This window comes from Drosophila teissieri, chromosome 3R, assembly GCF_016746235.2.
Source record: "Drosophila teissieri strain GT53w chromosome 3R, Prin_Dtei_1.1, whole genome shotgun sequence".
Taxonomy (NCBI): Eukaryota; Metazoa; Arthropoda; class Insecta; order Diptera; family Drosophilidae; genus Drosophila; species Drosophila teissieri.
The window spans coordinates 21,362,690-21,390,286 of record NC_053032.1 but is presented as its reverse complement, the minus strand read 5'-3'; the positions used below and the strand labels follow the sequence as shown (position 1 = coordinate 21,390,286).

General features: G+C 45.2%; 3 protein-coding genes across 3 annotated transcripts; all 3 read right to left on the bottom strand.

Moving 5' to 3' along the window:
• Positions 1–2,643: 2,643 nt before the first annotated feature.
• Positions 2,644–3,565, bottom strand: LOC122621999. The gene is made up of 2 exons (XM_043800086.1): positions 3,551–3,565; positions 2,644–3,372 (listed from the first exon to the last, which is right to left on the bottom strand). The coding sequence occupies exons 1-2, from the start codon at positions 3,563–3,565 to the stop codon at positions 2,644–2,646; spliced, it is 744 nt and encodes a 247-aa protein (XP_043656021.1).
• Positions 3,566–4,616: 1,051 nt separating this feature from the next.
• LOC122619023 (probable cytochrome P450 28d2) lies at positions 4,617–6,489 on the bottom strand. Its single transcript, XM_043795693.1, has 6 exons — positions 6,296–6,489; positions 6,029–6,167; positions 5,864–5,971; positions 5,177–5,804; positions 4,838–5,110; positions 4,617–4,780 (listed from the first exon to the last, which is right to left on the bottom strand). Exons 1-6 carry the CDS (start codon positions 6,487–6,489, stop codon positions 4,617–4,619), a joined length of 1,506 nt encoding a protein of 501 aa, XP_043651628.1.
• Positions 6,490–10,435: 3,946 nt separating this feature from the next.
• On the bottom strand, positions 10,436–27,117 carry LOC122619022 (neuroendocrine convertase 2). Its single transcript, XM_043795691.1, has 12 exons — positions 26,506–27,117; positions 16,590–16,697; positions 15,464–15,734; positions 15,336–15,373; positions 14,809–14,885; positions 14,348–14,436; positions 13,626–13,801; positions 13,241–13,554; positions 12,761–12,994; positions 12,529–12,693; positions 12,290–12,407; positions 10,436–12,227 (listed from the first exon to the last, which is right to left on the bottom strand). Exons 1-12 carry the CDS (start codon positions 26,716–26,718, stop codon positions 12,066–12,068), a joined length of 1,965 nt encoding a protein of 654 aa, XP_043651626.1. The 5' UTR covers positions 26,719–27,117; the 3' UTR covers positions 10,436–12,065.
• Between the last annotated feature and the right edge of the window lie 480 nt (positions 27,118–27,597).

The window sequence follows — 27,597 nt, the reverse complement described above, 5'->3', positions numbered from 1 at the left end:
TCTCCGTTTGCCAACTCACTTGTGAATGTTTCATGAGTGGCTCCTGTGCTGCCGAATCAAGGCATTAACGAAGCTATTTCGGGGGAAAAGCTAATTGTCTCGAGGTTGACTGTCATGTCGGCAATCAGGTAGGAAATGGTCGGGCATAGAAATGGAAATCTCACCCTTCACCACCAGCAAATTGCTCGCCCGAAAACAAAGGGGATAATGATAGGCACAGCGGCCTGCTGTTTCTGCCAGGACACCTGGTCAGCAGAAAGGCTCCCCTACTAAGCCTGCCACACATCACACAGAGCTTACACTTGGAAAAAATAGTGGGCTTAGTATGATACTTTTATATGCTTTTATTAAACATAACTAATATTAGGTACTCAAGTATTAAGTACTTTAAAAGATAAGCTTTAGTCTACTTAGTACATTTTTCTTAAAGTGTTCTTTGTTTACGGTGCCTGTGCGTTCCAAACACAGCCATCGCAGCTCAGCTGCGGCTTTTGACCACGCTTCTTTTGGACGCCTTCGTCGCGTCTTTCCTTTCAGCCGGATTAATTGGCCGCGATGTGACACACACACTGGCAATCACTCACACACACACACACACACAGTTTGTAAGCTGCTGGTCCTCACGTATGCATGCGTATGCCACGTCAACAAATCATTCACGCGGCCTGAAAGTAGGCAGCACTATTTTAACTTATTGCCTCTTTACGAGCACTTCAAGTTTTATGGGAGTTTTTCATTACTTTTCCGCTGGCCAACATGAATGATGTGGCGACCTGGCGATTTCTGCTTTTGTTTCGTTTCGTTTCCTTTTGTTTCCCTCCGTTTTCGCCATTGCCTTTCATTTCGATTCGGTTTCCATTTCGCACTTTTTTCGCTTTCACTGGCCAGGCTTTCGGCACATTAACGACATAAGCAGCGACTGACAGGACACGCCAACTGCTTGGCACGCACGGCCGGATGCCTGTTGTCCTTTGTTGGCTTTAATGCGGCTTAAATGCTGCCTTTCGAATGGATTTGCCATCCTTGGGGCTGCTTTAAAGCCCCAACCCACATGCGAAACTAATTACACGTTTAGATGTCCCCAAGGACGGAGGAATGGGGAACGGGGATATGTCAAAGAGCAATTAAAAATAATCGATATGCAACACGGCCAGGCGCGCTAAGTGAGCCTCGACCCCCGCAGGACAATTAAATTTAGAGCTCCGCCCCAAAACGATAACAATTTTTCACAAAGGATTAGAGAGCTGTCGGCAACACGTCGGCACTTGGCAATTTTTGCAGCATTCGATTGTAGTTGCTGTTTTCCCAGCAAATTACTTTTCCCCATGGCCAATATTGCTGCTGCCCCAAACCGCAGCGCCAACTGTTTGTTTAATTAAATTGCAAAAGCAAGCAGAAACGGAAAGTCCCTTCTCCCTTCTGGGCTGCAAAGTTATAACCGTTGAGCTGAGCTGAGCTGACCAACCGGCAGCAGTCATTTGTATTAATTGAATAAGAATTACGCTTTAATCCGATATAGACAATATGGACAATATAGTCGTTGACCCAAAGTACCGGGCCAAATGGCAGACATTTTGTCGGCACTTCATTTTATATCTCGAACATTTTATTTCTACGAGCACTCCGCTCCTATTTTTGTGTGCTTTTATATCGCGTTCCCTGGAAATTACGCCACCGCATACATAGCTAATGCCAGGACCCACGGCAATTGTTATTGAATCCGTCTAAATACACGGAGCAGGAAACCCGAGGATGTGTAAGGAGATCTCCTTCTCCATGGGTGTGTGCGGACCTAAAAGGAAACCGGAGGAACAGGAAATTTCTCGGCTATAAATAGAGAGGAGGGCATTTAAAATTCAAGTCTAGCCCCCTCTGTATTTTCACCTATTCCACCTGCCAGGAGCCCTCTGCTGAATGGCCCCCTAATTAGCCGTAACGATGGCACATATTTTATACTTTATCAATCCTTGACCCTGCGGCCCTTGGGCTTGGGCTTGGGAAACTGTAAATTGTTTTCAATACTCGAAATTATTATTATATTATTAAATTATTCATGAGTGTGGGAGTCTGGTTGCCATCTGCCCGAGGGCACTTAAAATATGAAATATGACAGAAACATGCGAGATAGGAATCAGAGTCTCGTTGTCGTCCTCGCAAAGGAAAGCTGGGCAAGGAGAAGTACGGCACATGACAGGATCCCTCTGGCCTCCAGCCATAATGCTCGGCGGTTGGATGGTGAATGGTGGAAGGTGGATGGTGAGAGGAGGGTGCTCTTGAGTGGCCAGGAAGTGGCTGGGGGGGAAACAGCTGGTTCCTGCCCCTTGCTGCATCTTGGTTTTTGCATGATAATCGCCTTTAAGGTTTCATGTTAAAGCTGTCACTGTTCGTGGTTGGAAGTCTGTCAATGGCATTCCTGTTTATTTTCCTTTTCTCTCAATTTAGCAGCACGAAGAGGGCAAACTTCAGTGGATCATAAGTTTTCGGTTCGTTAAGCTGTTAATATGTTTCCACACACTGAAATCCCTGGTGACTTCAAAGTTCTTAGACATATTTAAAAGCATGTGGGCGCTATGTTTCTTTTCTTTGTATTTCTAGACGTATAAAACTACTTCTTAAATAGGTACAATCAATAATATAGATATTCTACTTTCTGCGCAGCAACGCGGCTGGCAAATACTTTGTGAGGGGAGTGACTGCCTGCACCTGATTTTGGACCTCATTCTGAGCCTGGACGTTAATGGCAGCTGGCGCGGAGCTAAAGTCCAAAACGGGGGCGACGCCCTCGTCCGAGCTGCGGGAGCTGCCGCCCAAGGAGTCGAACTGCTGCTGAATGAGCTGCTGGGCACGCACCGCGTCCTCCGGGGTGCGATACTTGACGAAGTGCACCTCCGGCTTGTGACTCTGGGCCTGATTCTCATTGGCCAGCCGCTGGGCCAGCTGGGCCACATCCGCCTGCTTGCTGAGCACATAGATGGCCGTTCGCTGCTCGCTGGCCTGCTTGGCCAACTGGAGGGCTGCGTTGGTGAGACCCTGGTGTTCCGGCGACTTGATGAACAGCACGCGGAGATTGCGTTTCAGCATGCTGGCGATGTGCTCGGTGGCCTCGCGATCCGCAAACTCCTCCTCGGGCGCAGCGTAGGTGTAGAACTCCTTGCTGAACTCATCCGCAGCAGCTGGAATCTGTTGTTGCGCATTCTGCTGCACAAGCTCCTGTTGCTGATGCTGCTGCTGCTGTTGCTGCTGCTGCGTGGATGTGGAGCTAAATCCTGTGGCCTCCGCATCGATGAGTCCTGCAAAGCGACGGTCGCCAGCCGCAGCTTGATAATTATAGCCCAACTTGGCTGCCGAAGCGGAAGCAATGAGGAAAAGTAACTGGAATTTGGAAAATTATCTTAGTTAGAAAGTAGTCACATGATATATTTCCTAATTGATAAACTGGATATACGCATTTGAAAACTTCGTTCATTTAGTTCACTTTGGTTTACGTTGCACTCATAATCTTGTTCACTTGTTTAATGTATTTCACATTTCTTAGCTTTCAATTTCTCACCAGAAATCCACGCATCTTGAGCAGATATTTTTGATGTCTAGTGCGGAGGATCTGTTTACCACTCTTTAAGTTCGCTAACTGACGTTCGGTGTTTGCATTCCGAAGATATTTATACAAACTCGCGGAATGGGAAATTGGAAATATGACAAATGATGGGCTTGCAATGTGGCAGCGTTTTTTGATTTGACTTGGCTATCGGGATCGGAATCGCATCGGTTTCTGTTTCATCTTCGGATGCTGCAACACACCGAACTTCGCACATTGCCAACAGTTAATCAGAGATAAATGAGCTTTTAAGCGTTGACACAAAACCCCGTCTCAGGTTACGGGTTACGGGAAATGGGGATACCGCACGGAACCAGTTTCTTTCTTTTTTTTCACCAGACCATGCAACCTTAGGGCGTTGCTTGTCTTACATAAATCTGCGGAACTACTCGTGTTTGGGCGGACGAACATCAAAGCCGCTTACTTACCACAAAAACGATGCAAAATATGCATAATTAATTAATTAGCCGGGCGATTGCGATTTGCATCTTTTGCGGCAGGTTATGAACCCGGTTTGAAGCTCGCTTTCCACCCCATCGTAGTGTCGAGTCCATCAATATCGTCAGTCATCGCTTGGGCATCGACAGCATTTGTGGTTTTTGCCGCACAATAGTGTTTCTGTGGACTCAACCAATATTGGAGTATTCCTTAAGTCGGCCAAGAAATGTGCGTCTGTAATCTTCACACATTGCTGCTGTTTATCTGATCTACCTACGAAATTTCCTCTTTCATTGTCGCGGAAGCAACGGCATGAATCTTGTTGATATATTCCGTAACAAATTAACACTTGTGGTATTTAAAATCCGTACTTGTTTTGTGTAAGTATGTTGATTGAGACTTTAACCATTTTTTGAATTTTCATTCATTTTTATACAATTATATAAAGTAAAACTTAGGTCTTAAAATAATAGAACAATAGAACCAAACTGATGCGCACTAGAAATCAAACTTGTCGCACATGGAGCATCACTGTCAAACCTTGTTTGATCGAACCACATTGGGTGTATCATCCGAAACTTTTTTAAAGGTCCTTAAAGTCAAGGTAAATACCACCCTTCAAGGTGGCCATGAAGAAGGTATCATCTATCTGATTGTCCGAGCGGGTTTTGGGATTAACCTTGATTTCCAAGTTTCTTAAAATCTCCACCACAGCGGCTTTCAGCTGAGTCATTGCAAATCGCATACCTGAATGAAGAAATCGATTTTGTACATGATTTTTAGACATATTTTTATGCAACCAACCTGGACAGTGACGAGGTCCGTCGCCAAACGCTAGATATACACCCTTGTTCATATAACTTTTCATACCGCCTCTATTGCTTTCAAGGAAACGTTCCGGCTTAAACGTCAAGGGATCCTCATAGTACTGCGGATCGTGGTGCACAGCTTTTACGGGTATGACGACCACAGCTCCCGGTTTCAAAAGCAAAGTGCGTCCGTTCTTGTTCTCAAACTCAAAGGGTTCGGTGACCAGTTTGCGAGCTGCTACTTGCGGTGAAAACAGACGCAAAGTTTCTGAAACATAAAATAATAACGCAGTTAGATAAACTGATACCAAGAACTCTATACAGATTTCCCCACCATATATACAGGCGTCCAGATATGGGAGTTTGGACATTTCATCAAAGGTCAAATCCGCATTGCCGATTTCCTTGCGGAGCTTTTGCTGCGCCTCCGGATTACGTCCCAGCATCAGCATAATGTGCGCCAGAACCAGAGCCGTAGTCTCGAATCCGTCCAGAAGGAAGGTCATCGTATTAACCAGAATGTTATCCGTGTGCAGGCCCTTCTTCTCCTGCAACTTCAGCATGTAGTTGAGGAAATCGTCGCGCTTTTTTTCTGGCGTTTTCTGTCTTAAAGTAATGCACTGCCTAATGACGTCGAGGAAGAACGCTTCGGTTTCCTTGTTGAAGAAGGGTACGCTGTAGAACTCGCGCACTTTCTGCCACAGGTTGGTGACCACGCTGTAGAAGATGAACCCAAAGGAGGTATTGAACACACGCTTGATCATTTTCAACAGCGGCGTGGTCTTGTCCGTGAAACTCTGGGCCGAGACACCCAGACCGCAGTCGGTAACCACTTCGGTGGTGTAGCAGAGGGACAGATCCATGGCATCTAAGCCCTCGGAGGTGGCCATACTCTGCTGTCGCCTGATGTAGTCCACAAAGCTCTTGCACACGCTCTGTGACACTGGGTAAACGGCTTTGACCTTGGGAAAATGATGAGAAATACAATTCTGATTCGGTATATGGTTAATAAGCTTCATACTCGATTAGGCGACAATGGTGCCGTGATCTCCGGCCTTCGTTCCCTCCATTCATCGTCTCTTAGCACAAACGGATTGTTGCCCAGGATCATGTCCGTCTTCTTGTTCACCTATGTATGAACTTGGAAATTCAGTCATGGGCATTCCACAATTAAGCGTACACTTACGAAATTCCCCCACTCATTATTATAAAAGCTGCTAAAGTCGGTGGCATAGATCTTGTGTATATATTCCGGACACAGGACCAGCAACTGGGGAACTCGGGTGCTGAAAACGCCAACTATGCGCTCTGTGTCTTTATACTTTCTGCAAAAGCCATACAGAAGATATTTCTGATTTTAACCACTTAAAACCACTTAAATCACGTTATGCGTTATCACACCAAATTGGGTGCTTTAATATGTTTTATAACTCAACTAGAGTTGTTCACATACTCATAGATATCATCAATATCGTAGGCGATATTCCTCCTCGTGGTGAAAATGCTCGGAAAACTGCCCACAATTGGCCACGTGGGAGCTGTCTGGATGCCACGCTTCTTCCAATAGTTGAAGTTCCATGTTAGGAATAAATAGACTAAAGCCAACAAGGTTAGCACTGCAACAAGAAATGTGGTTAATGACCACATTGCGAAAGTTAGTTAAAACTAAAGTACATTTAAATGCAGCGATCATATTTATACCCATTAACTAGTTAAGAACCAATCTAATCGTCTTCGCATATCATTATTATTTTTATAGCCGTTACTCTCAGAGATTAGAAGCGTATACTAGATTCGATTAAAAGTATATAACAGGCAGAGAAGGAATCGTTTGCGACCATATAAAGTATATACTGTCTGTCTGTCTGTCCGTCCGTCTGTCTGTCTGCCCGTCTGTCCGTCCGTCCGTCTGTCCGTCTGTATGAACGTCGAGATCCCAGGAACAAGACTCTCCTTCGCACTTCCACTAGCTGAGTAACGGGTATCAGAGCATTGGGTTTCCTGGTTTGTAGCCAACAACAAACGCCTTCAATTAGGCATACAAGGTATAGCAAGACACAGGCACAGAAACAGACACAGACACAGACATTGCATAAACAATATTTAACAATAAATAGACACTGGCACACACTCAGATTCACATGCGAAACGGCTCACTTCCTTCGAAGTAGCACATTCTGGGCCAGTTAATTGCTCTGATTGTTTCACATAAATCTCCAGAGTGTTTATTTGTGGGTGGTTGGGTGTGTGTGTGTGTGTGGATGGGTGGATGTGTGTGCAGATGCTGACGATGTGCTCTAATTGATAAGGCGGTCTGAAGAGCGACAGAGCTACCAATTGAATTCAACATAAACCAGTTAAGATGCACACGGCAACAAATTTGATGAATGTCAACCATGGTTGCATGTCAGCTATTATTATAAGATGGTGGTATATAATCAATAGCAAAGTTATCGTACATCGTATAAGGCTTAGCCTGGGAATAATTCTTTAAACTAATGTTGTGTGTTTTCCTCTCAGTGCACGATATTGTGTGGCTGAGATTTATAGGCCTAAATCACCAGAACATTCCATCAGGCTGGCAGTGGAGCAATGGCCAGAAGCAACAGGCTCCTCGGCCAGGCCCAACAATATCCATTTATGCGCATAATGAGTAGTCATACATCAGGGATGACTACAGCTGCCGACGGCTGCTCATCATCCCCAGCCTCATCCAAACGTGGCCAACTCCGCATCCAAATGGCCAGTGGCCGGCATTTACATTTATAAATATGCATAATTTGTTAAAGGCCAAATGAAATCCTGCGAACGGCCTCGAGGGGGACACGAGCAAAACGCTCTTCTAATTTAATCATTTTGCCCATTGGCACCGACGAATTCATTTAATTTGTTGCCAGGCAGGAGTCGTGGTCGGAGTTTTGGGTCGGGGGTCGTCGTATTGGAAAAGGTGCGCTTACGGGCCAAGTTTTACCAAGGAGCAGTAAAACCTATCAGCCTATTGACAATGACACCCGCAAAAGGCAGCGTGTTCGTAAGTAAATAAACTGTCCCGAGGCCAGAGACCTGTCCCATGGAAGGTATCAGTTCGCCTAGGTTGCCGGGATTCCTGTTGTTTCCGCAGTTCGTTGTTCTGGTGATGGCCCCTTGTTTACTGTTTATCTTTGCACAGAAGACAAACAGAACTAAGACCAAACAATGACAGTAACAATTTGGCAACGTCAAAAGTCGTGGGATGATAAGATTTATTTATAGTACCAATCGCAGTGATTGGCCAGTTTGAGGGCGTAAGTGGGAGTGGCAGTGGCAGTGGGAGCAGAGCTGATGCTTTTGTTAATTAAAATTTTGTAGGGCACGTGTGCCACGGAACCTGAGCCATAAATCATGACATCAACAGCAGCGGCAGTGGAGTGGTAGGCCAACTCAATCACCCACTGCCAAGGCAGCGAACTCCCCAGAGGCGGCAACAACAATTACCGTCAGATAATCATGGCCATTATGTGGGGCGCCAAAAACACAAATCATGACAGCATTAAGAGGAACAAATCGCTCCCTATCTCTGAGTGGACAAAGGTCAGCGGTTGGCGGTTAGCGGTCAGCAGACCGTTATTACGCACAATTAGGGCCTGTATGCATTACAGAACTATCGAAGACAGGGTGCTCAATTAAAGAGCAATTACCAAATATTAGCTAATGGCCGGCCGGCAATTGACATTTGTGTCTGGCCCAGAGCGAATTGCTCTACGACTTTCGCAAGGCGCAAGAAAGAAACCAAAACAGAGCGCCCGGGGGCATTAATATTAATGAACTGCTCACACACGCGACCCCGGGCAGTTCATTAAAGTGTCAAACACTTTGTCCCGCAGACATGTCCAACTTGGGTCTCGCTCTCGCTCTCGCCAGGGCAAAGACCACAGACCCCCGTTAAGACCCCCGTAAAGACCCACCAATTCGAAAGAAAGTGGCCAAGAGCTACGGAAACTGAAAAAGAAACAGAAACAGAAAACAGCGATGCCAAAACCTGTTGCTCTCTTGGAAGCTGTTTGCTGGGAAGACGACACAACGCCCAATTGACCCCAAAAGCGGGCAAGCTGTCACTATTAACGTGTCATAAATCAAAAACTTGTTACCATGTAAAAACGTAACATTTTGCATATTGACCGGGCATGTAACCGAATAGCTTCCCAGTTACATTTTTTGCCACAATCGCTCTTGGCCGCCGTGACAACATCGATGGCCACATGATATCGCCGGCTAATTATGATTGATGCTTCCAGCGGGTTCAAGTTCAAATGAAGGGGATTTCTAGGGGCCCCCATTTGGAAAAGTGCAATATTGAAATGCCAAGTGATAGGCGATATTTGACAGGGCAAGTAACAGGGCCTAAAATATTAAAAATAGGAAATAAAGTAAAAGTTGGACCTGCCCTGCCTTGTGGCCACGTTTCTACGCGGCCTGTCTTGGACGCTGAAAACAATTAGTATGACAATTTATCATATGGCCACAGCCAGATGATTTATGAAGGCCTAAAAACAACACGTAGCCGACACGTTGCGTTGCGTATACGCCATGGAGTCACTCGCTGTGCTGTGTCTGTATGTGTGTGTCTGTAAGTATGTGTATGCGTATTTGCTTCTGGGGGTGCGTCACATGTTTGCCCATTTCCTTCCTTCCTGCGGCCTGCTTGTTGCCTTTGTGCTATGCAATTTCTAGTTAATAAATATTTCCGGCTACAAGCAAACGGAGCAACACAAAAAAAAGCTGACAGACACTCCCGCCAAGGAGGCGACTTCTGGGCGGATATCGCGCAATTAGTTGAGTCAACAATTAAAACTGTTGCCCTTTTTCACACAAGAGTGCAAATTTGGCCTGGCCATTATTAGGATATATGCTATGCGAGAAAACTATAAATCACCCGCAATTAAATAGATACGAAAGGAAATGGCACCGAAATATTTCCCAAATATTGCGTCATATTCAATATCTCTTCCGTGGAGTGAACCTCAGCAGGACAGTAATCCCTTTACCCCAAATCCTGCAGCTATCACATGCTCATTCTGGCATATTAATTGGCTTTCATTAATTATATTTTGAAAGCGTGTCCGGGACATGGCGAAAATAGTGTTCCATAATTAATTGATGTTCATAATATTAAGGAAATGTACATACGTACATATAAAGTGTGGTCATTTAATTCCCCAGCAGGGCCCAAATGGACAAAGCTCAAAAGCATATCCTTCATATGAAAGACGTCGCCTTAAAAGCTTTCTGTAGTGAAAGTCTTGAAAAGCTTTTTGGAAACTTTTTGTAGAGTTTCCTGAACACAAACAAATTGTGTAGAAAACCATTTAATGAGCTTTAAAAGCTTCCTCCAGTACACTGAAAGAAAAACTACATACAAAATCTAAGAAATTCAATCTTGAATAAAAAATATACAATAATTTACTGAAATCACTTAGAGAACTTGAAAGCTTGTTTTAAATATTTTAAAGATCATCTCAAAGTTTCATTTCTCTTTCAGGTTTGATTTCCCCATAGACTTCGCATTTTACCCATTTCCCAATCTAAACAAATTTGACTCCGTTTTTTCTTAACTTTTATTTACAAAATTAAATTCTCTTTCTGTTCAATTACATGGAAATGACAAAACCGCACCAAAAGACGAAAGCAAATCGAGTGCTATAGGAAATGATTAAATTTGCAATCAAATATCGGTTTTGCATTAGCATTCACACATCTTTCTATAATTTTGGGTGGTAGGGTGCATCTATGGGTGCTACTTCTTTGTATCTTTGTATCTACAACATCAAAAATCAACTTAACGGCCACATTAGATACTCCTTGCCTTTATTTTGTGGTTTATATATATACGTATCATACATTTATGCATATATATATAGTTAAATATTCGGTGTATGTATATAATGGTTATTCCACAGTTGCCGCCGCCATCTCTTTATGTGGTTTTTGATTAATAATTACACATGTATGTATATGTACTTCATATATGGTTCTGTGTATATATATATAATTTTTATTCCTCTCGCACATTATCGGTAAACTTTAACAATGCGCTGTATCTCAGTTATTAGACTAGGTAAAACAATCCGTATCTGTATCTCTCTGCTCACCGTTTAGGCTTATGCACTTGTACTTTAACATTTGTTTATGTATTTTTACTTCATAACACACGCTCCGTTTTACGTTACAATCGTGAGTCTGGTTTCACGCAATTAATGTTACTATGTTGTGGTTTTTTTGGCCCCCGAAAGAAACTGAAAGGAAAACTATGTATGTAAATGCATTTTACACGTACGAGTTGTATCCAAATTAAAGCAGATTTCGGCTCGCAACCAAAGTTAAGCGACAAACTTTTTCCGCAGTAATGGGATTAACATTTTATGTTTTTGCTAAGTATCCTTTAAGTACATATGTATATGCATGTATGTAGGTATATTCGTGTATATATATATATATATAGAGGATGGAAAACAAAGGACATAGCTTTAAAATACGTGTAAATACTTTGTTTAGTTTGTATTTTATACTAGAAATAGTTATAAGTCTACAGCATAGGACGCAGTTAAAGATAGGGTATGCATACATATAGATATTACACATTTACATATGGTTTATCCTGTTTTCTTTGTTCTAGTTTTATTTTATATCTCTATTCCCCGCCTGCTCCTAGTCCTGCTACGCATTCAAATATACCTGCTATACCTGTTTTCTATGTTCTTATCTTGTGGTTGTTTGCCTTTGATATCGACTACAGAGTTTGCTAGGACACTCAACGGATTATGGTGTTGAGTGCAGAATTTCGATAAATCTGTTCTACTGTGGTAAATGTGCGCTTTTGCAATTTCCAGAAATAGTTTAAACAGCGAATTAAGTGATTTTGTGGCACCCTGGGCGCTTAGCTCACCAAATAAGAAAACTAATTACACAAACAGAAATTATAGGAGTACATCCCTTGCTTAAATGAACTTTCAGTTCTACAGATCCAACACAAATCACGAATGGCAAATATTAGAAGTTACACAAACGAATAAACACAATCCAAATCAAATGTTTAATCTCAATCAATCCTATTTCAAAATAAAACACAGCCAGCACTTTTATTGAACCTCACACTAAACTCGTTGATAAAACGCCAAGCTGCCTAATGGACGTCGCTACGCGGATGTTTATCTGGACCTGACCTCTGACCCTCTGCGCGACCCGCCCTACTTCATCTTCTTGTCCTCGTGCGCCTTCTTCACAATGGCCAGCTTGGAGTGCGGCGACGAGGGGTGCAGGGTGCGGTAGGGCGCCTCCTTGGTGCCATGCAGGACCAAGGACCACTCCAGCAGATAGCCATGTCGGGTTTGGGGCGAATTGAAGCGAGCCTGTGGGCGGATTCGCTTAGATATACCGACTATATATAGGCAATGTACAATGTATATACTACCTCCAGTTGCCAGGTTCCCTGCGGATACTCGCCCCACGAGTGAGTGGTCATGAAGGGCCATTTGGTGAAGCCATCGCGGTGGTCATCGTCGTTGGCGCGCCTCGACAGGATCATGGATCTGTGGAGTAATGATTGCCATTAATATCTATATTTTGCAATAATAAAAACAAAATAAAATACAATACACAAAATATAATATTATAAGCATGCATTTCACTATGTTTCTTTAATTTACTTACTTGGTGCCCATTGGCGATGTAAGGAAGAGCTCCAGATCGCCGCGTCGTGAGGCGTTTGCCGAGATCACCGCCTGCACATGTTCCAAATAGTTGACCTCCGTGTCGCTGCCCTTGCAAGCATCGGTTTTGATCTCCCAGAAGAGCGAACGGCCCATACCAATGGCCCTGCGTTATTTAAAGGACGAAAAGGATAAGCCGACTTGAGCCTAGAAGTAGTCCAGGATATACTCACTGTGGCTGGGTGAGCTCGCCCGCCTCGCAATGGTAGCGTGGTGGCACTGCATGCCACTGCTTGGATAGTGTGACCATGGCGCCGGCGTCCAGCACTCCGAACCCGAATAGGTGATTGAACTCCAGGCCCACGCCGTTCATTGTCCAGTGGAAGCGGTTCTTGGCATCGAACAGCGAGTTGCGCTTCGATGTCAGCACCGTCAGATGCTGTATGTCCCGCCAAGTCAGCTGCGGACTGCCGAAGGAGTGTGGGTTTAAGTGGGATTAGCATAAATTCATAAAGTGGCAAAAGAAATACACTCGAAAAAATGCTACTCCCTTGTTTGTTATCAAAATGTTGATTTTAAATTCTACATTATCATCAGGCTGTATTATGATAGTTACCATTAAAATGGCATGAAATAAATTATGTAAACGATGGGCACCAATACTTTCGAGTGTATCAATCAGAAGGGAAGGAACGAAGGCGAGGATTACTCACTTGGCCTCCAAGGCCAGGGCAAAGACGCCCGCTGCTTCGGGCGCCGCCGCACTGGTGCCCGAGTGGGTGGTCGTGCACTTGCCGTAGAGGTCCGTGGTGGCAACGCCCGTGTTGGGGTCCTTGGCTCCGTTGCTGAATGTGGACGCCAGCGTGGAGCTGCAGCTCTCGTCGTAGTGGGCGTTCTGGCCGTCGTTAATGGCGCTGTTAATGGATATGGTCCACATGGAGGCGGCGTAGCCGTCGCAGTTGCAGTCATCCTCCTCGCCGCCGTCGCCGGATGCCCAAACATAGATGTTGCCCAGGCCATTTCGTCCCTGCGGGTGGCGTGAAAGATTAGCCATAAATTCCAAAAACTGTACCTCGTGTTCCCCACGCTCAAGCGTACCTCATTGACGCCCTGGACTATCGCTCGCATGGTGGCATTCCGGGGACCATCGACGGTCTTGCCATCATCGGTGGGACCCCAGGAGGCGCTGTAGATGTGGATTTTGTGCGGCTCGTGGCCCATGGAGTTGGCCTCGATTAGGTCCGTCATGTACGGCTGATCCAGCATGCGAATGCCTGCGGAGCGGGCGATAAGTATGCATTAAATCTAATGGCGGAAATTATAAATCAATATTTATACGATCCCCGCCACACCGCCACACCCTCCACTTTCACTTGTCGCTTTATGGCAATCGTAAACATTGCAGTGCATTTCCCAGCTCCGTCTGTGCTTGTTCGAAAATTTTCCCGATTTTTCACATGATTTCTCCCTGGCGAGCGATAAAAAATATGACAGATAACGCGGCTGGATTTGCGACCGCACTTGTTGCTTTCCCATTCCAAAAGGAAAAATGTCTCCCATTACATGTAGAAATCAGATTTTATCGAAGCTCAATTTACAATGATGGAACGCGCCCCATGAACTTTACACTTTAGATAGCACATATGTACATGACTGAAGCTGACAATTGATTCACCCCGTCTTTGCGCGGATTACGCTGTGTATGCGTAATGCGATTTAAGCGCCCTAAAACTTTGGAGGTCAGGACCTCGAAGGCGTCGCTGATATACACGCATATGTATGTATATTTATTCAGCGGATATTCTGCCAAAGCCACTTACCTGCGATTTTGCTGTCATAAGCAACGCCAACGCCGCAAATTCCATTATCTCTGGCAGCAGCCACTTCGCCGGCACAACGAGTTCCATGGCTGAAAAATGTAGTAGCGGTCGAGGATGAGATGGGGCTAATCATTTACTGAGCATCCTGCAGGTAAGCAGCTTAATAAAAAGTACTCTCTCTCTCTCTCTTTCTCTCCACTAAGCAGTGCCCATTAGCTGACAAACTATCAAGTGACTGGAGCTCCAGTATTGAGTGAAAAGAGCCATTAATTCCGCAACTGCCTTTTAATTAGTCAAAGTTTTCTTTACGAGCACGAGGACAAAGGCAGCTTAACCCATCAACTTGGTCATTCCATTCAAATCGTATGACACAAACAAATTATCCTCTTCAACATTCCAGTTGGCTGTCGAGGACATTTTGGCCCCAAAATCGATAGCCTTAGCCATTCGCAACCACTTACCTGTTGAACCAGTCGTCGGTGTATCGGGGATATGGAAAGGGATCGTTGCTGCTGAAGTCATAACTGGCCTCGGCGTTCTGGAAATGAGCAGATGTAACCAGATTAAATGCGAGCTCACACGTGTGTGCGATTGTGTGCGGTAAGTGGGTTTTGCTGTAGCTTTTGGGAAAATTATTCAATTTATTTTCGGAAGCAGACCACCTCGACTCACTCGACCCGCTTGCATATGCATGGCAGATAAGCACTTTGACAATAATAATGATGGTGGAAAGTTTTAGTGTCGGGAAAAGTTGAAGCTTTTAGCTTCAATTTCCTGCCAACTTTTACTATTATGCACATAAGGGATTTCAACAGTGCGTTGTGGAGCAACTAAATTAAATCGCACATATAGAGCCACAACGACTGTTGGCCATTTGGCCATGAATAATTCCTCATTGGCAACCGATATGTGCAGTAAGCCAAATTTAATTAAATGCTCGCTAGTGCCATTTGAAAGGGTTTCCATTGCGCGTGTGGGTTATACTCACATAATTGAATTTCAGATCCGGATGCATGTAGTCCACGCCTGGGCAGAGCAAACGCCGCAATAAAGTGTAAAAGTGTAGGATAATAAACCAGTAGATTGCATTTTATTTTCATTTCCGAAAATACTCACCATCATCCATGATGGCCGTCGTAACATTCTTTCCGGTGATTCCCTGCGCCCATGCCGCCTGCACATTCAGATCCAGCCTGACTTTGCCGCCATTCTGGCCCGTGTTCTTGAGGTACCACTGCATGGGAAAGTACGGGTCAGTGGGCTCCTCGTCAATGCGATTGGCCTCGCCCACTTTCAGGTCGAACTTCATGCCGTGAATGGCGGGCACCGCCGGCCGCAGGCCTCGTTTAACCCGCTTGAAGCCCGGCTGTTGCACGGCCGTATGCACCTGCAGAGAGGGAAGCGGGGGGGAGCCCATTAGTGTTAGTGGTAGCCACAAAAATGGGGTTACGCTGATGGGCCATCTGTCACACAACCCGAACTCCAAAGTCCCGAGCATGCGGGTCATTGTTATGCGTACGCGTTCGTACCAATCCAAAGCTGTGCAAACAGCTGTGAACAGAAGCGAAACGACCCTGTTTGCATGCCAATTTCCATATTGTCCTTCCACCACCCACCCAATGACCGCCCACTCCATGCGCCTTGTGTGCATTCATTGTGCACCCTGATTATCGACTATGGCCTATTGGCACGTTCCACTCCGTTGGCCAAATGGACGCACAGCCGCACGCAATGCAATCGATGTCCGTTATGCAGGACGGCCAACAATGTCCGGTGCAAACTATTTCGGGAGCTTCGAATGAACTCTGGCATTTGACATTTGTGCAAATAAGCAGGCACATGGTTACAAGTTGACCGACACAGTTGATTGTCAGTCGTGTTTGCCGTTTACTTGATTGCACATAATACAAGTTTATGGGCAATGTATTTTGTATTAAATAAAAAGACTGGGATATTCAATGGGAAGTCTTACAAAATGATTTACATTCCCAAGTGAAGTAGCATGAAAACAAAAATATTATTTTTCCAGAAGAGTCCGGCATAGTAATATGAAATCAATGTGGAAACATTGCAAACTACCCCATTAATATTTACTTCTGTGTCTGTATTCCAGGCCATTGTATTGAGCACGTTCCTACCTTATTTGCGCCCCAACTAGCAGCAAGTGTGCCAGTTTCCCTTTCGACCTTGATGCCAATTTTCTGCATTTCCCCTCCCCCCACCAGTTTCCACTTGTACTCACCGCCGGATGGCTCTTAAGGGCCCGTGTGTGCGTCAGACTTCGCCGGGTGCGGGCATGTGGAAGGGTCCGGTGCTTGAAATGATACTCGTGTCCATCGGCGCCGACCAGCTGTAAGGAGTCCACACGGAGTGCAAGAGAACATTTTATTAGAGACGTGGCATTTTAATTGAGAAAAACACATTAATTCCCTGCTTGTTTTGTGCCTAGAAGCGTGACCCGTAATTGCGCTCTAATTGAGTTTGGCCCCAGCCATTCCTCACACATTCTGATGGCTGTTGGTTGGTGTGCCCATAATTGTGCTCTAAATTGCCAGTCATAATCATCATCGGCTGCAGGAGCAGCAACTCCAACATCATCATCATTAATTGGCTTTGGTAAATTGAGTGCCAGCAGAGCCAGTAGAGCCAATGGCTTGGCCAAGACTGAGCCAGTAATTTTCCGTTTTTCCCCACTGCAATTTTAGTGAACGGGATCTCGAGTTTCCACACGATACGTGCCGAGCCTTCGGGCCAAACCCACTTTCACTTGGCCAATGGCAGGCCGCCCTTGGGAAATGGACCACTATTTTCGGCCTACACGCTGGCAAAATGGTCTTTTATCATGATTACAGATTTTTATAAGTTGCAACGATTTTCTTTCTAAGTACTTGTAAACACCATTTAAAGTAAAAGGAAGAATTTATCATACTATGTTTCTATCGTACTATTTCCCCAAGTGTACGATTTTGATCCGCCGCCTGCAACATGTTGCTCATCTCTAAGCCATTGGAGACTCGAATGGCATTTGGCCAGCTGCTGGGCGTTATATAACTTTGCCCTTTTGGACGAATGGCCGGATGGCCGGGCGACTGGCGTCCTGCATAATTCAGGCTTACATCGTGATTAATTAGCAGCTGTGCGGCGTTGAGTGCCATTGCTATCAATTCATAATTCGCGCGAATGCGCATCAATAAAACGGCATCAGTGGGGAGCGGCGATGACAATACCCATCAATTTGCCAGCCAAATCAGCCCGACTGCGAATCTATTTTTAAAACACGCCTCATTAACCAAGCCAGCGGCAAATTATAAGGATGTCGACTTGATGGGCTTCCCGCCAGCAGCAGCGGTAGGCACACGTGGGTAATTGCCTTAACCCGGCCAGTAACTGACTAAACAAAGGTTTTTCCCAGCCATCGGAGTTCCATCAACGTGAGCTTATGCAAAACCCGCCCACGCGGCCGTTTTAAGGATTCTCGTCCGCTTCGCAGCAGCATTAAATATGAATAAGGACATTTGGGTGAGCAAATTGAGGCAGAAGAATGCTTTCACTCCTTTCGCCTTTCGGCATTTATGGCTTTTCTGACCGCTGTCTGCACACTTTCAATTCAGCTTCAACATTTTGGCCACCAAAAGAATGAAGATGCGCGGAAGGGGTTGCAGGTATAGCAGAAATTTCTTTGATCAGCGAAAAGTGCGTAATTCTAAGTAAACGTTGGAAGGAAGCGTTTAATGAATTTCAAGTAAAATTAACAAACGAAATAGGAGCCCTTTCAAAGGCGCAAAATCAATGGCTGTAATTAATTTCTACTAACAATGAGGCACTAAAATGTATTTTATGAGCAAATAGTTGAATAATGGTGCTTAAAATAATAGATCTTTTTATGTGGAATACTAACAATGAGTTACTAAAATGTATTTTATGAGCAACTAGTTGAATATTGGTGCTCAAAATAATAGATCTTTATATGTGGAATATATTTGTTGGGTGCGCCTTAATGTTCCTGATTTATGAAGCCCAAACACAAACTTAAAACCCTGACATCCATCACAAGCATTTCCCAAATTACGCGACAGAAATTCGGCATTCATTTACGGACTTTGAGTCATAAATTGATAAATTCGTGGCCAGCCACGTCAGCCAGTCGATAAATGGCTCCACCCAACTGGAGCAGTATTGGCGGGGGGGGTTTAAACACCAGTGGTTTACTTAGGCGCCAAGTGCCGCGCATAAGTAAGCGGGAAAACAACGGCAAGGCGCGTAACTGGAGGGCCATCAATCCGTTGACTGCTGTCAATCACGGCCCTCCACAGACGGTTTGAGTTTGTCTATTTTTATGCCCTGTTAATTTGTGTGTAAATTACTCAATGGGTACTGCAACAGCTGGCCAGCTGGATTGTTGGGCCTATACTAGCCTGTTTAATGGACTTCCTAAGTATGTTGCCAGCTTACAAAAAAATAGAGATAGACAACGATAGCGTATACGCACAGTGGGCGCTCTTGAACGCACACGGCACACAAATAAACAATGTGAGTTAACTAATCTGGCGGACATTTGACCACATGCCGCTAAATTGCTGGCATATTTTTAGATGTCCCGCATAATTTGCAGATTTTTCTTCATAAGCACAGCATATGGTATACCGCATCCCCCCCAACTGCCAAGTGAAAGTCAAAGTAAAAACACAACCCTCAGTCAGTCGGATTTATGTGGGTGGAGCTGAACGCAGATATTAAGAGCAACAAAGCAGGACGTCTAATGTAGCAATATAGCTGCCATTGTGTCTGTGTGCAGGGCTCGCCATTATAAATATAATGTGTCACACGGGGTGATAACGGGGCTACAGTAAAGTAAGGACAGCTCCGTGGCAAATGGCAGCTGTTCGCCACCCCCCTTTTCGCTCAGTGTGCGCGCGTATGTGCGCGTATGTGTCCGATGTGTGTGAGTTATTCAAGCTCAACACCACCCACACGCGAAAGTTGGCCAAAAGCTCACATGTGTGCTGTTGCTGTTGCTGTCTGTGTTTGAGACACATTGCTCACTCCTCAGCCTGCCAAAATGGTGTCTATAATTAGTTGGCTGCCGCATTTAAATGGCAAATTTATTAACGAGAAGCCGTTGGCATCTTCGGCACTACTACAGCACTTGTTGCTCGACAGGACAACAGCTGTGTAGTTACATCACGGCCAAGGGATTTCGGTGTGGGCGTCTTTGTCGCCGGGTCGTGGCCACAAGTCGCCCGCGCCATGACACGTCATCTCTCTTGGCCCGTCAACATCAGAAATTTATGGATTTTCACTCGCCCCGTGCGAATCCATCCAAGGTAAATGAAAAACCCGCTGAAAAAGCTGAAATATCATCAGTTGCGCTGTACATGACAGCTTCCCTCGTACATACGTATATACAGCCATGTATTTATGTGCAGCACATATTTCACAGTGCCTGCAAAAATAGCATACAACAATGGCCCAATGGGGCGCTTGGAATGGGCGTTTGTGTGTGTCCTGGGGCTTAAAGGACTTTAAGTTGTTAATATAGCTTCCTTTGTTTACCTTAATCGAATTCTTGCTCGGTCAGCTGCCGACAGTGCACAATGGTGGACATTCAACAAGTTGAGCAAACAGAACTGCTTTTAAATTCCTTCGCAAGAGCTGATAAAATATTTAGTTTTCAATGTCCTGAAAATGTGTGCCTTACAAGCAGAGTGTACAGCTTCCTTGTGAACGAAATACGCATTATTGTAACATCCCACGCCATAAATTTGTATTTACATGCATTAGCATACTTAATCTAAAAATACTGGCGGCTATATTCAATACTTTCCTCCCAAAATAAAATGAAAACATAGAGGAATCCAATGCCGCATTCTCCGCCTTCCAGATCCGCAGAAAAGTAGGCAACAGATTATGCGAATAGCGTGAGCGATTCATCTCCGATAAAAGTCATTACGCAATCGTCGCATTTTATTTGTTTCCCAATATTGAAAGCCCCGAGGAATAACCATTCATCAATTTGTACACTCGGTTGGCCAAAATGGCCAACGGTTTAGTTAACCAACCAACGTCAGAAGCAGGCGTTTATCAAGGACAGCCGCAGCCGCAGTCACTTTATCAGAAGGTGGACAATTTTTCTAGTGGCATTAGCCGTCAATAACTACTGGCATACACATAATATAGATAACAGTCGGGTTACCACGTGATAAATGTGTTCTCAGTGCAACTGCGCTAATTAGGAAAAATAGCCGCCCTTCCTGTCATTCTCGCAATTTATCAGTCAATCAATCAATAATGGGAAAATGTATTACTGCACTATTGTGTTTGCAGAAATTATCGCAACAAGCGAAAATCACTTGTGCAGACTGCTGAAACGGAGTACTAAATGATAGCATTTTATCGTGCTGGTATAGAGAAAATCCCCATCAAGTGTTTTCCCCCCAACTGTCGAGAGTGGCACTTTTATTCAATTGAAAAATACGCAAAAAACTTGTCTGTCTTTATACCGCGCCAAAACAATGCAAATAAGCGTGTTTGGATTGACAGCTTGGCGATCCGCACAAATCCAGTCGTCAATAAATGGCATGCAAATTTGCACAGCCTTAAAATTAGAAGACCTCGATGGCAGGTGGCGAATTGGAGAAATGCAAATGAGTGTCCTGACGCAGGACTCGTGAATAATTCAGCAGGATGCGGCGACAAAGGAAACGGCAAAGACAAACAGCTGCGCCCAACTCGACTAATAAGCTTTGATTGAGGCTCCTGGCATGTGCCCGTGATTATGGCATTTGATTTGCTGGCTGGATCAATGCTTAAACCTGCACAAGTTGAATTAAACTTCGACCAGTGCAATATATATATGAGATGAATTTAGACGGCGACTGCTCAGGAAATTGCGTTCTGAGTCGCAGCTTAAACTGGGTCAAATTGTAAGGCCAGCGTAATTGAAAGCGGCGCAGTGGTAGTAAGCCCTTAAGACGCTTTTCTATTCGGAGCAGGGCAAAGGCAGCTTGCCCGCCAGCACACAACATAATTATCTGAAGCGCTCTGTTGACATTGACATGCCATCGCTGGGCAGACACTGCGTATGAGCGATTTCTCAAAGCACACAGTGCCAGCTCGGCACTTTACGGAGTGGGCAGTCTCGGCAGTCTGGGCAGCCACGCCAGCTGGCAGTTGGCTAATTAAATTTCAAGATATTCATCTAATTTTATCGGAATGAAATTCGCCGCGTGGCAAACAAAACTTTTACTCACTGACCTTTGACATTTTGGGAGGGGGGGAGTGCACACGCAAAAGCCAGGACGTTTAAAATAAAAATGTAATTATGTATTGTGTGTTATTCACACACTCGTTTATCAACTGCAGACATTTGGGGAGTGAGGCATTGAAAAGTTTTTTAATTATTTACAAAGAGCAAGCGGCACGTTTGGTCTTTGTGCTTGCCTCGGTTTCCACTTTTTGTGGCTCTCGAAGCACTTTCCTTTCGGTTGAGGGCAAAATATTTGACAAAACTTTTGCTCGAGTGTTGATTTATTAAATTGTTTAGCCACAGTGGCACCCCCAAGGATGACAGCCAAGGATGCTCGCAAAGGAGCAGGATCAGAGAAAGAGCCGGCGTAGAAGAAGCAGTGATGTGTGCATTAGCGACACCTGTCCAACTAAGACAACTGTGCGGGCCCAGGAGCACGGTCCATTGGTTCCATTATGGGAGCTGATCCACGCTGAGCCCGGCAGCTTGTTTACAGCATGTCTATATTTAGTGCCACCCCACTTTCGCCTCCATCAAATGAATACATAGCCCTGCGAATAACATCGAGAAAAGTTAAGCAGACACCGGGCTAAACTAGTTAAAGTTCGGTTCTGCTCTCTGTGTGACCTCGTTTAGGCGAAACCCGAAAACTTTCTAATTAGCATTAGAGCCCTGTGAAATCCCAGCCATTCTCTTGCTATTATATTTATAGTTTAAAACTCATTTGTCAAATGATATGTCCAGGGGCTGACAGTGGGTTGCGTTACACAATATTCCCAAATGCAAACGAAAAGCTGGCAAATATTTACCAGATGTTGGGCTTCCGTCGTCACATTTTCGCAGGGGAAAAGTAAAAAGCTAAGGCAACTTTGGTAATTTTATTGAGCCAATGTCAACCTGTTAGTGTGATCAAAATTGAATGTAAATCTGACAAAGGACCATGAGTTGTCTCCGCTACCTCACTGAGATTCTATAGTGACTTTCCATATACATTACTTATTCTGTTCAGCCTTTGAAGCCAGTTTCGCTCGGATTTCGCTTGTATAAATCCTTTCAAAAAGATATAAATTACCCTTCTCTTTAACCACTTGCCTTATTTACACAAGGCATCACTCTCAGTTGTTGCACGTTAAACCTCTTTCATGCAGTCCTGCCCATAAACCGCTGCAAGTGTACGTCATAAACAGCAGCATAAATTTGCCATGGCTTAAAATGCATATATCCTGTTACAATTTAAGACAGTGTACTGGCTTCAAAATTATTTTTAGTTCTTCAACCAGAAAGGCCGTTGGCAACATGGAAAAAGCAAACGGCAAAACTATTCAGAGCCAATTACTGCATTAATAGTCATAAATCTTCCATCTGTGAGAAATTGTTGTCATCTGGTCCCTACAATAGCCAGCCTTTGTCCGGCCAGCCATCGAGCTGCTTTCCAGGGCTAAAAATAAAAATAAATAAATAATGCGCCTGGACTCGGGCCGCAACACTGCGTATACGTGATAAGGCATTGTGTGCGCCGTGGTGGCTCGTGATTGTGTGCAAGTGGGTGGCGTGTGTGCCTGTGGTTTTTGGGGCGATGGAACGGACCTTTTCCAAAGGCTCGGCATCTTGAACTCCAACTGCGTCTCTGTTTGTCCAGCGACTTTCATTGGAATCGGAGTGCGCCTCCATTGTTTGTCTTGTATTTGCCAACATATGCTGCTAGCCTTGGGTTACAAATGTCCGTGCCTTTCATTTGCAACCATCTTACCACATCTAACCATCTGGGCGAGCGACCACCGAATTTGTAAACTCGTTTTTCATTTGGCATAATAAATGAAAGGAAAACAGCCAGCGATAACAGCAAACGGAGACGAATGTGCCGATGTCAGACCGCAAGTCATTTCCACATTTGTCTTTGCAGCTCAACTCTAACCCGCTAAAAAGCAACAAAATACGGTTTGGTTTTTCGTGGCAAAGAGAAACTTATTAGGTTGAAAATATGCACTCCATCTACGTGTACGCGCTGGCATCTTAATAAGGTCACAACACTCTTGCATAATTTATGAGAAAACTATGGCTTAGCAGTATGAAACTATGCATAGTAGATGAGCGTTGACATTTCAGGAACTCCTGATTATCTGGGACAAGCTTAAGGAAAGCAAATACTTGCAATGTGTGTGGAGAATGAATTACACGAAATAAGGACATCTGAAAGGAAGCTACACACTCCGCATTTTAGGGATCCAGACAGGATTTTAAAGCGCCTTTGAGCTATAGCACATTTAAGGATGCATTTCTTTATTTATTATTGCCCGACGACGTACGATTTAAGCTATAAGCCATAAATGGCCTTCCGCCTCATAAAGTACTATCTTTTAATTCGAAAAAATCGTAGGAACTTTGCTGATATCTTTTTCTATGCCCATAAACGTTGCTGTAATAATCTGCTTTTGCTGTTGCAATCACCATTGTTGGTGATGTTCTTGGGACTTAGAAGGGCTTTTCAAACAGCAACACCAGCAAACAACTAACGCCTGTTGCCGTTGGCCACGTCAACTGGAGTCCTGACTTAACGCTTTATGCAAGGATTTGGCTCACAGCCCCACAACCAAGACAAGCGGCTCAAAAGGATGGTGCTGGTGGTCGAGAGGGGGTGGTGGGGTTGGCTCAATGACAGGTGAGTTTGTTGGCTTTTAAAGTTGGTACACACTCACCACAAAGCAGGCAGACACACCACTATGCATGCTCAAAGGCTTTCGGTCCGGTCGCAGGTAAAACTTAAACCCAACGCAAAGACTAGTCGCTTTGTGGCATTAGCCAAGTTTGGAAATTATTCTTGGCCAAACACGGGGCACGAAACTGCAGGGAGTTGCTGGTATTAAACTCCGCCAACTGCGTGGGCACAAATCCTGCGTGGGCAGTGAGGAAGCATATGTATTTACTTGAGCAAGAAATTGACTTTCGCTTTCTTTTCGCCACACAGCGAGCCCCATTTGAGTGCCAGGGCAGCAATTACATTCAACGCGGGATCGGGATTTATTTAGATTTGTACGGCAATAGCTGACTGAATCTAACGTTTTACTGCCGATAAGGTCGTAACATCAAAGGCAATAAAATCTAAACACACTCATTGTCAAAGTCCCGCAGATAAGATGCGGCGTATGCGCAATATCGATTGGAATGGGAGCAAAAGTGAGTTTGCCCTGGGTAAGCACTCACTTTTGGTTTGGGATACATTTTGATTTGTGCTCGGCGATAGCGTTTGACGTAGGAGCAACAGATTTCATTCGAGTACGGTTTTTTTCGTTGTTTCCTACTCGATTTTTTTTGGATTTTGATACATGTGCCGCAATTTTATTACGAGGACCACACCCACGCAGAGCATGGGATGTTTGGGCAATTATCTAAAAACGAGTTCGAAGTCCGGAGGCGAAATGCCAACAGGCTGCAATTTGTAATTAAATCGGGGGCTATTTTTAAAAACATCGAACAGGAAAATCTGTTGGCTCTGATGGGATTATCCAAGTATAGGCAATTGAGTGGGTAAAAAATCAATAATTACGAAGCTACATAATTAGACTGGAAATTCCCCGGAAAAAGTTTGTCTCTACGGGTATGAAGCAGATCGAAGGGAATTAGTCGCTGAAATTGCACAGATTTCTGCTCGTGTTTCGTTTGCAGAGGAAAACATTCCGACGCAATTAGTCCTTTTTCCCAGAACCTATATGTATGTATGTACGCCTGTGCAATGCGAGAACAGTGTCCATGGCAACTGCGGTATGCAATCAGCTTTCGGCTGCGATGGGGGCAGATGAGATTGCGCCATTGCAAACAGCATCGATGTCGCAATGAAGCCATCGGATAACAAGGACCTCTCGCCATCCGCCAGGAAAGAAAACAACGAGCCGGGGCCTCAGGTGCCGACTGGATATCGGATTACCAAGGAATAGGAGAGTTAATTGGATTTAGCGCCAGCCTTATGTAGTCCCCTCTTCCGATGCCCTCAATCTCATCGCCGGCACTCTACTGGTTATTGATGCCCCTAATTAATTGCGTCCGTTCCAGCTCTCGAATTCGCATTAATCCTGAATTCCCCGAGTGAGTTATTGACCTAATCCGAGTGCGTGCAACAAGTGCACGTCATAGCTGTCAAGTGCTGACAGAATTGGGCAACGGTTATGCATTATTTTGACGGATGACAAACCCATAAGAGGGTTTATCGCTGCGAATCGCCAGGCTGTCAGGATTGCAGCTCCCTGCAGTGACAGGAAAGTGAAAGTTCTCACAAGGAAAGTCGTTGCACAAGGAATTACAAGAGGAATGATTTCGCAATAAGCAGATATAATGATTATGCATAAATAAATGATAATGGGTTTTAGTTGTCAATCTTTATCCCTACGCTTCAAAATTATTTAAAAATTCCACATAATCTGAGGAGAAGTCGTTAGGACTGACAGGTCAAAGTGCCACAGACAGAAGCTATTTGAGTGCAAATTACTGACCTACTACGGTGTTATTTACCCCGTGTGTGGGCAGGTTTATTTTCGCCACTTTGACCTTGGCTCGAATGCAATGGCTTTTTAGCATGCAATGCGCAAATTTGCGCCTGGCGGTATGCAACGGAAACTCCGCTCTGCCGACGGAAGTTGGCCAATGCCACAAGCCCCAAAAACTTTGCCGCTTGCCAGCTGGCCAAAAGCTGCCTTTGGCATTCTGAGCACGCTCGTGGCACACACAACCCCACACACACCAGGACACTCAAGCACTAGGACACCCAGACCCCGCGAGCAATCGCAATTAACGCCCGACACGCGCCCGACAAGTGCAGCATGTGAACCTAAAACGCTGGCAACTTGGCCCAGAAGTAGAAGCGACCCACCAAGCCGGCCGTCGGCAATATAATAATTGATTTTTCGCACAATCAACTTACCGGGCCTAGGTTGTCGAAGCCGTACTTGTCGGCCACATCATGGGCAAACGCGTTGTCCACTCCGCGCCGGAAGCGCACCAGGAAGGAGCTGGTGAAGACGGAGGGGCCGCTCAGTCCCGCTCCCAGTCCGCCTGCTCCGCCGCCCGCTCCTGCACTGGCCCAGTGGAGGAGCAGGAATGGGGCCAACAGCCAGCTCCATGTGGCTGCTGCCATGGAATTCAGATTGGACGCCTTGGTCCTGCGGGTTCCTCCTGGCTCCTGGCGGCGATGGGGCAACTCTGGCAGCCCGTACAAACGATGAGTGCGTGGGGCGTCCTTTGGGGTTTTTTTTTCTTTCGTTGGCAGGATACCGATGTGCTGACGAAAATAAAGGACGCGCTCCACTGCACACCCTGCGTTTTTATTTGAGAATTGGCCACGCGAACTGGGTGCCCAGGATCAGGTTGCTCGGCTGGCAAAGTATCCTTTTGTTGTGGTTGCAATTTGTTTTCTTTATTGTGTATTTGTGGCCCCTTCTCTGGAGCTTGTTGTGCTTTCCTTCCGCCTGGAGTTCTGTTTTTTATGTACTTTGGCTGGGTTCTTTGTGCGCTGCCACGAACTTCACTGGGGCGCTGCGCGCTGAGTACTGTTCGCCAGCGGTACCGACGGACGCCATTATGAATGTCCGCCAGGCGCCAAAGCGGGTGCGAAAGCTCCGCCGGAGAAGCTCGCTCGAAAGCTCCATTTCAAGCAGCCGATAAGCCATCCGCCACCCGCCACCCACTAGACGCACCCCTAGCGGAGATACTGCTGTCTTACTAGGTTCGCCAGTGGCGTGCACAGGACTTTCTCAAGGGGTTACTACTGTTAAAGTTACGCTAGAAACATGGGAATGATGCTATTAAAGTATAGTGATATCCTGCTGATCCTGCCGTTAAGTATACCAATGAACATACTATAGAGTAAGTTTGCATCCAAGGCCCCCTTTATCAATCCGACTACGCCTCTGCTCGCCTGCTACCGCTCAGCTGCGCTGGCTAAGCTTTTGCTCTGGCTTTTCCCCCCAGCTCTGGCTTTCCATCTCGGCTGGCTTGGCTTCTGCAGCGGCTTTAG

Excerpts from the sequence above, each read along its gene's own strand:
- LOC122619023 (XM_043795693.1), bottom strand. The coding sequence starts at position 6,489 with ATGTGGTCATTAACCACATTTCTTGTTGCAGTGCTAACCTTGTTGGCT. Across the intron at positions 5,111-5,176 it reads TCTGGACGCCTGTATATATG|AAACTTTGCGTCTGTTTTCA; the intron begins GTGGGGAAATCT and ends TTTATGTTTCAG. Across the intron at positions 4,781-4,837 it reads CGGACCTCGTCACTGTCCAG|GTATGCGATTTGCAATGACT; the intron begins GTTGGTTGCATA and ends TTCTTCATTCAG.
- LOC122619022 (XM_043795691.1), bottom strand. The coding sequence starts at position 26,718 with ATGGCAGCAGCCACATGGAGCTGGCTGTTGGCCCCATTCCTGCTCCTC. Across the intron at positions 13,555-13,625 it reads TAGTCCAGGGCGTCAATGAG|GGACGAAATGGCCTGGGCAA; the intron begins GTACGCTTGAGC and ends CGCCACCCGCAG. Across the intron at positions 12,228-12,289 it reads AGGGAACCTGGCAACTGGAG|GCTCGCTTCAATTCGCCCCA; the intron begins GTAGTATATACA and ends ATCCGCCCACAG.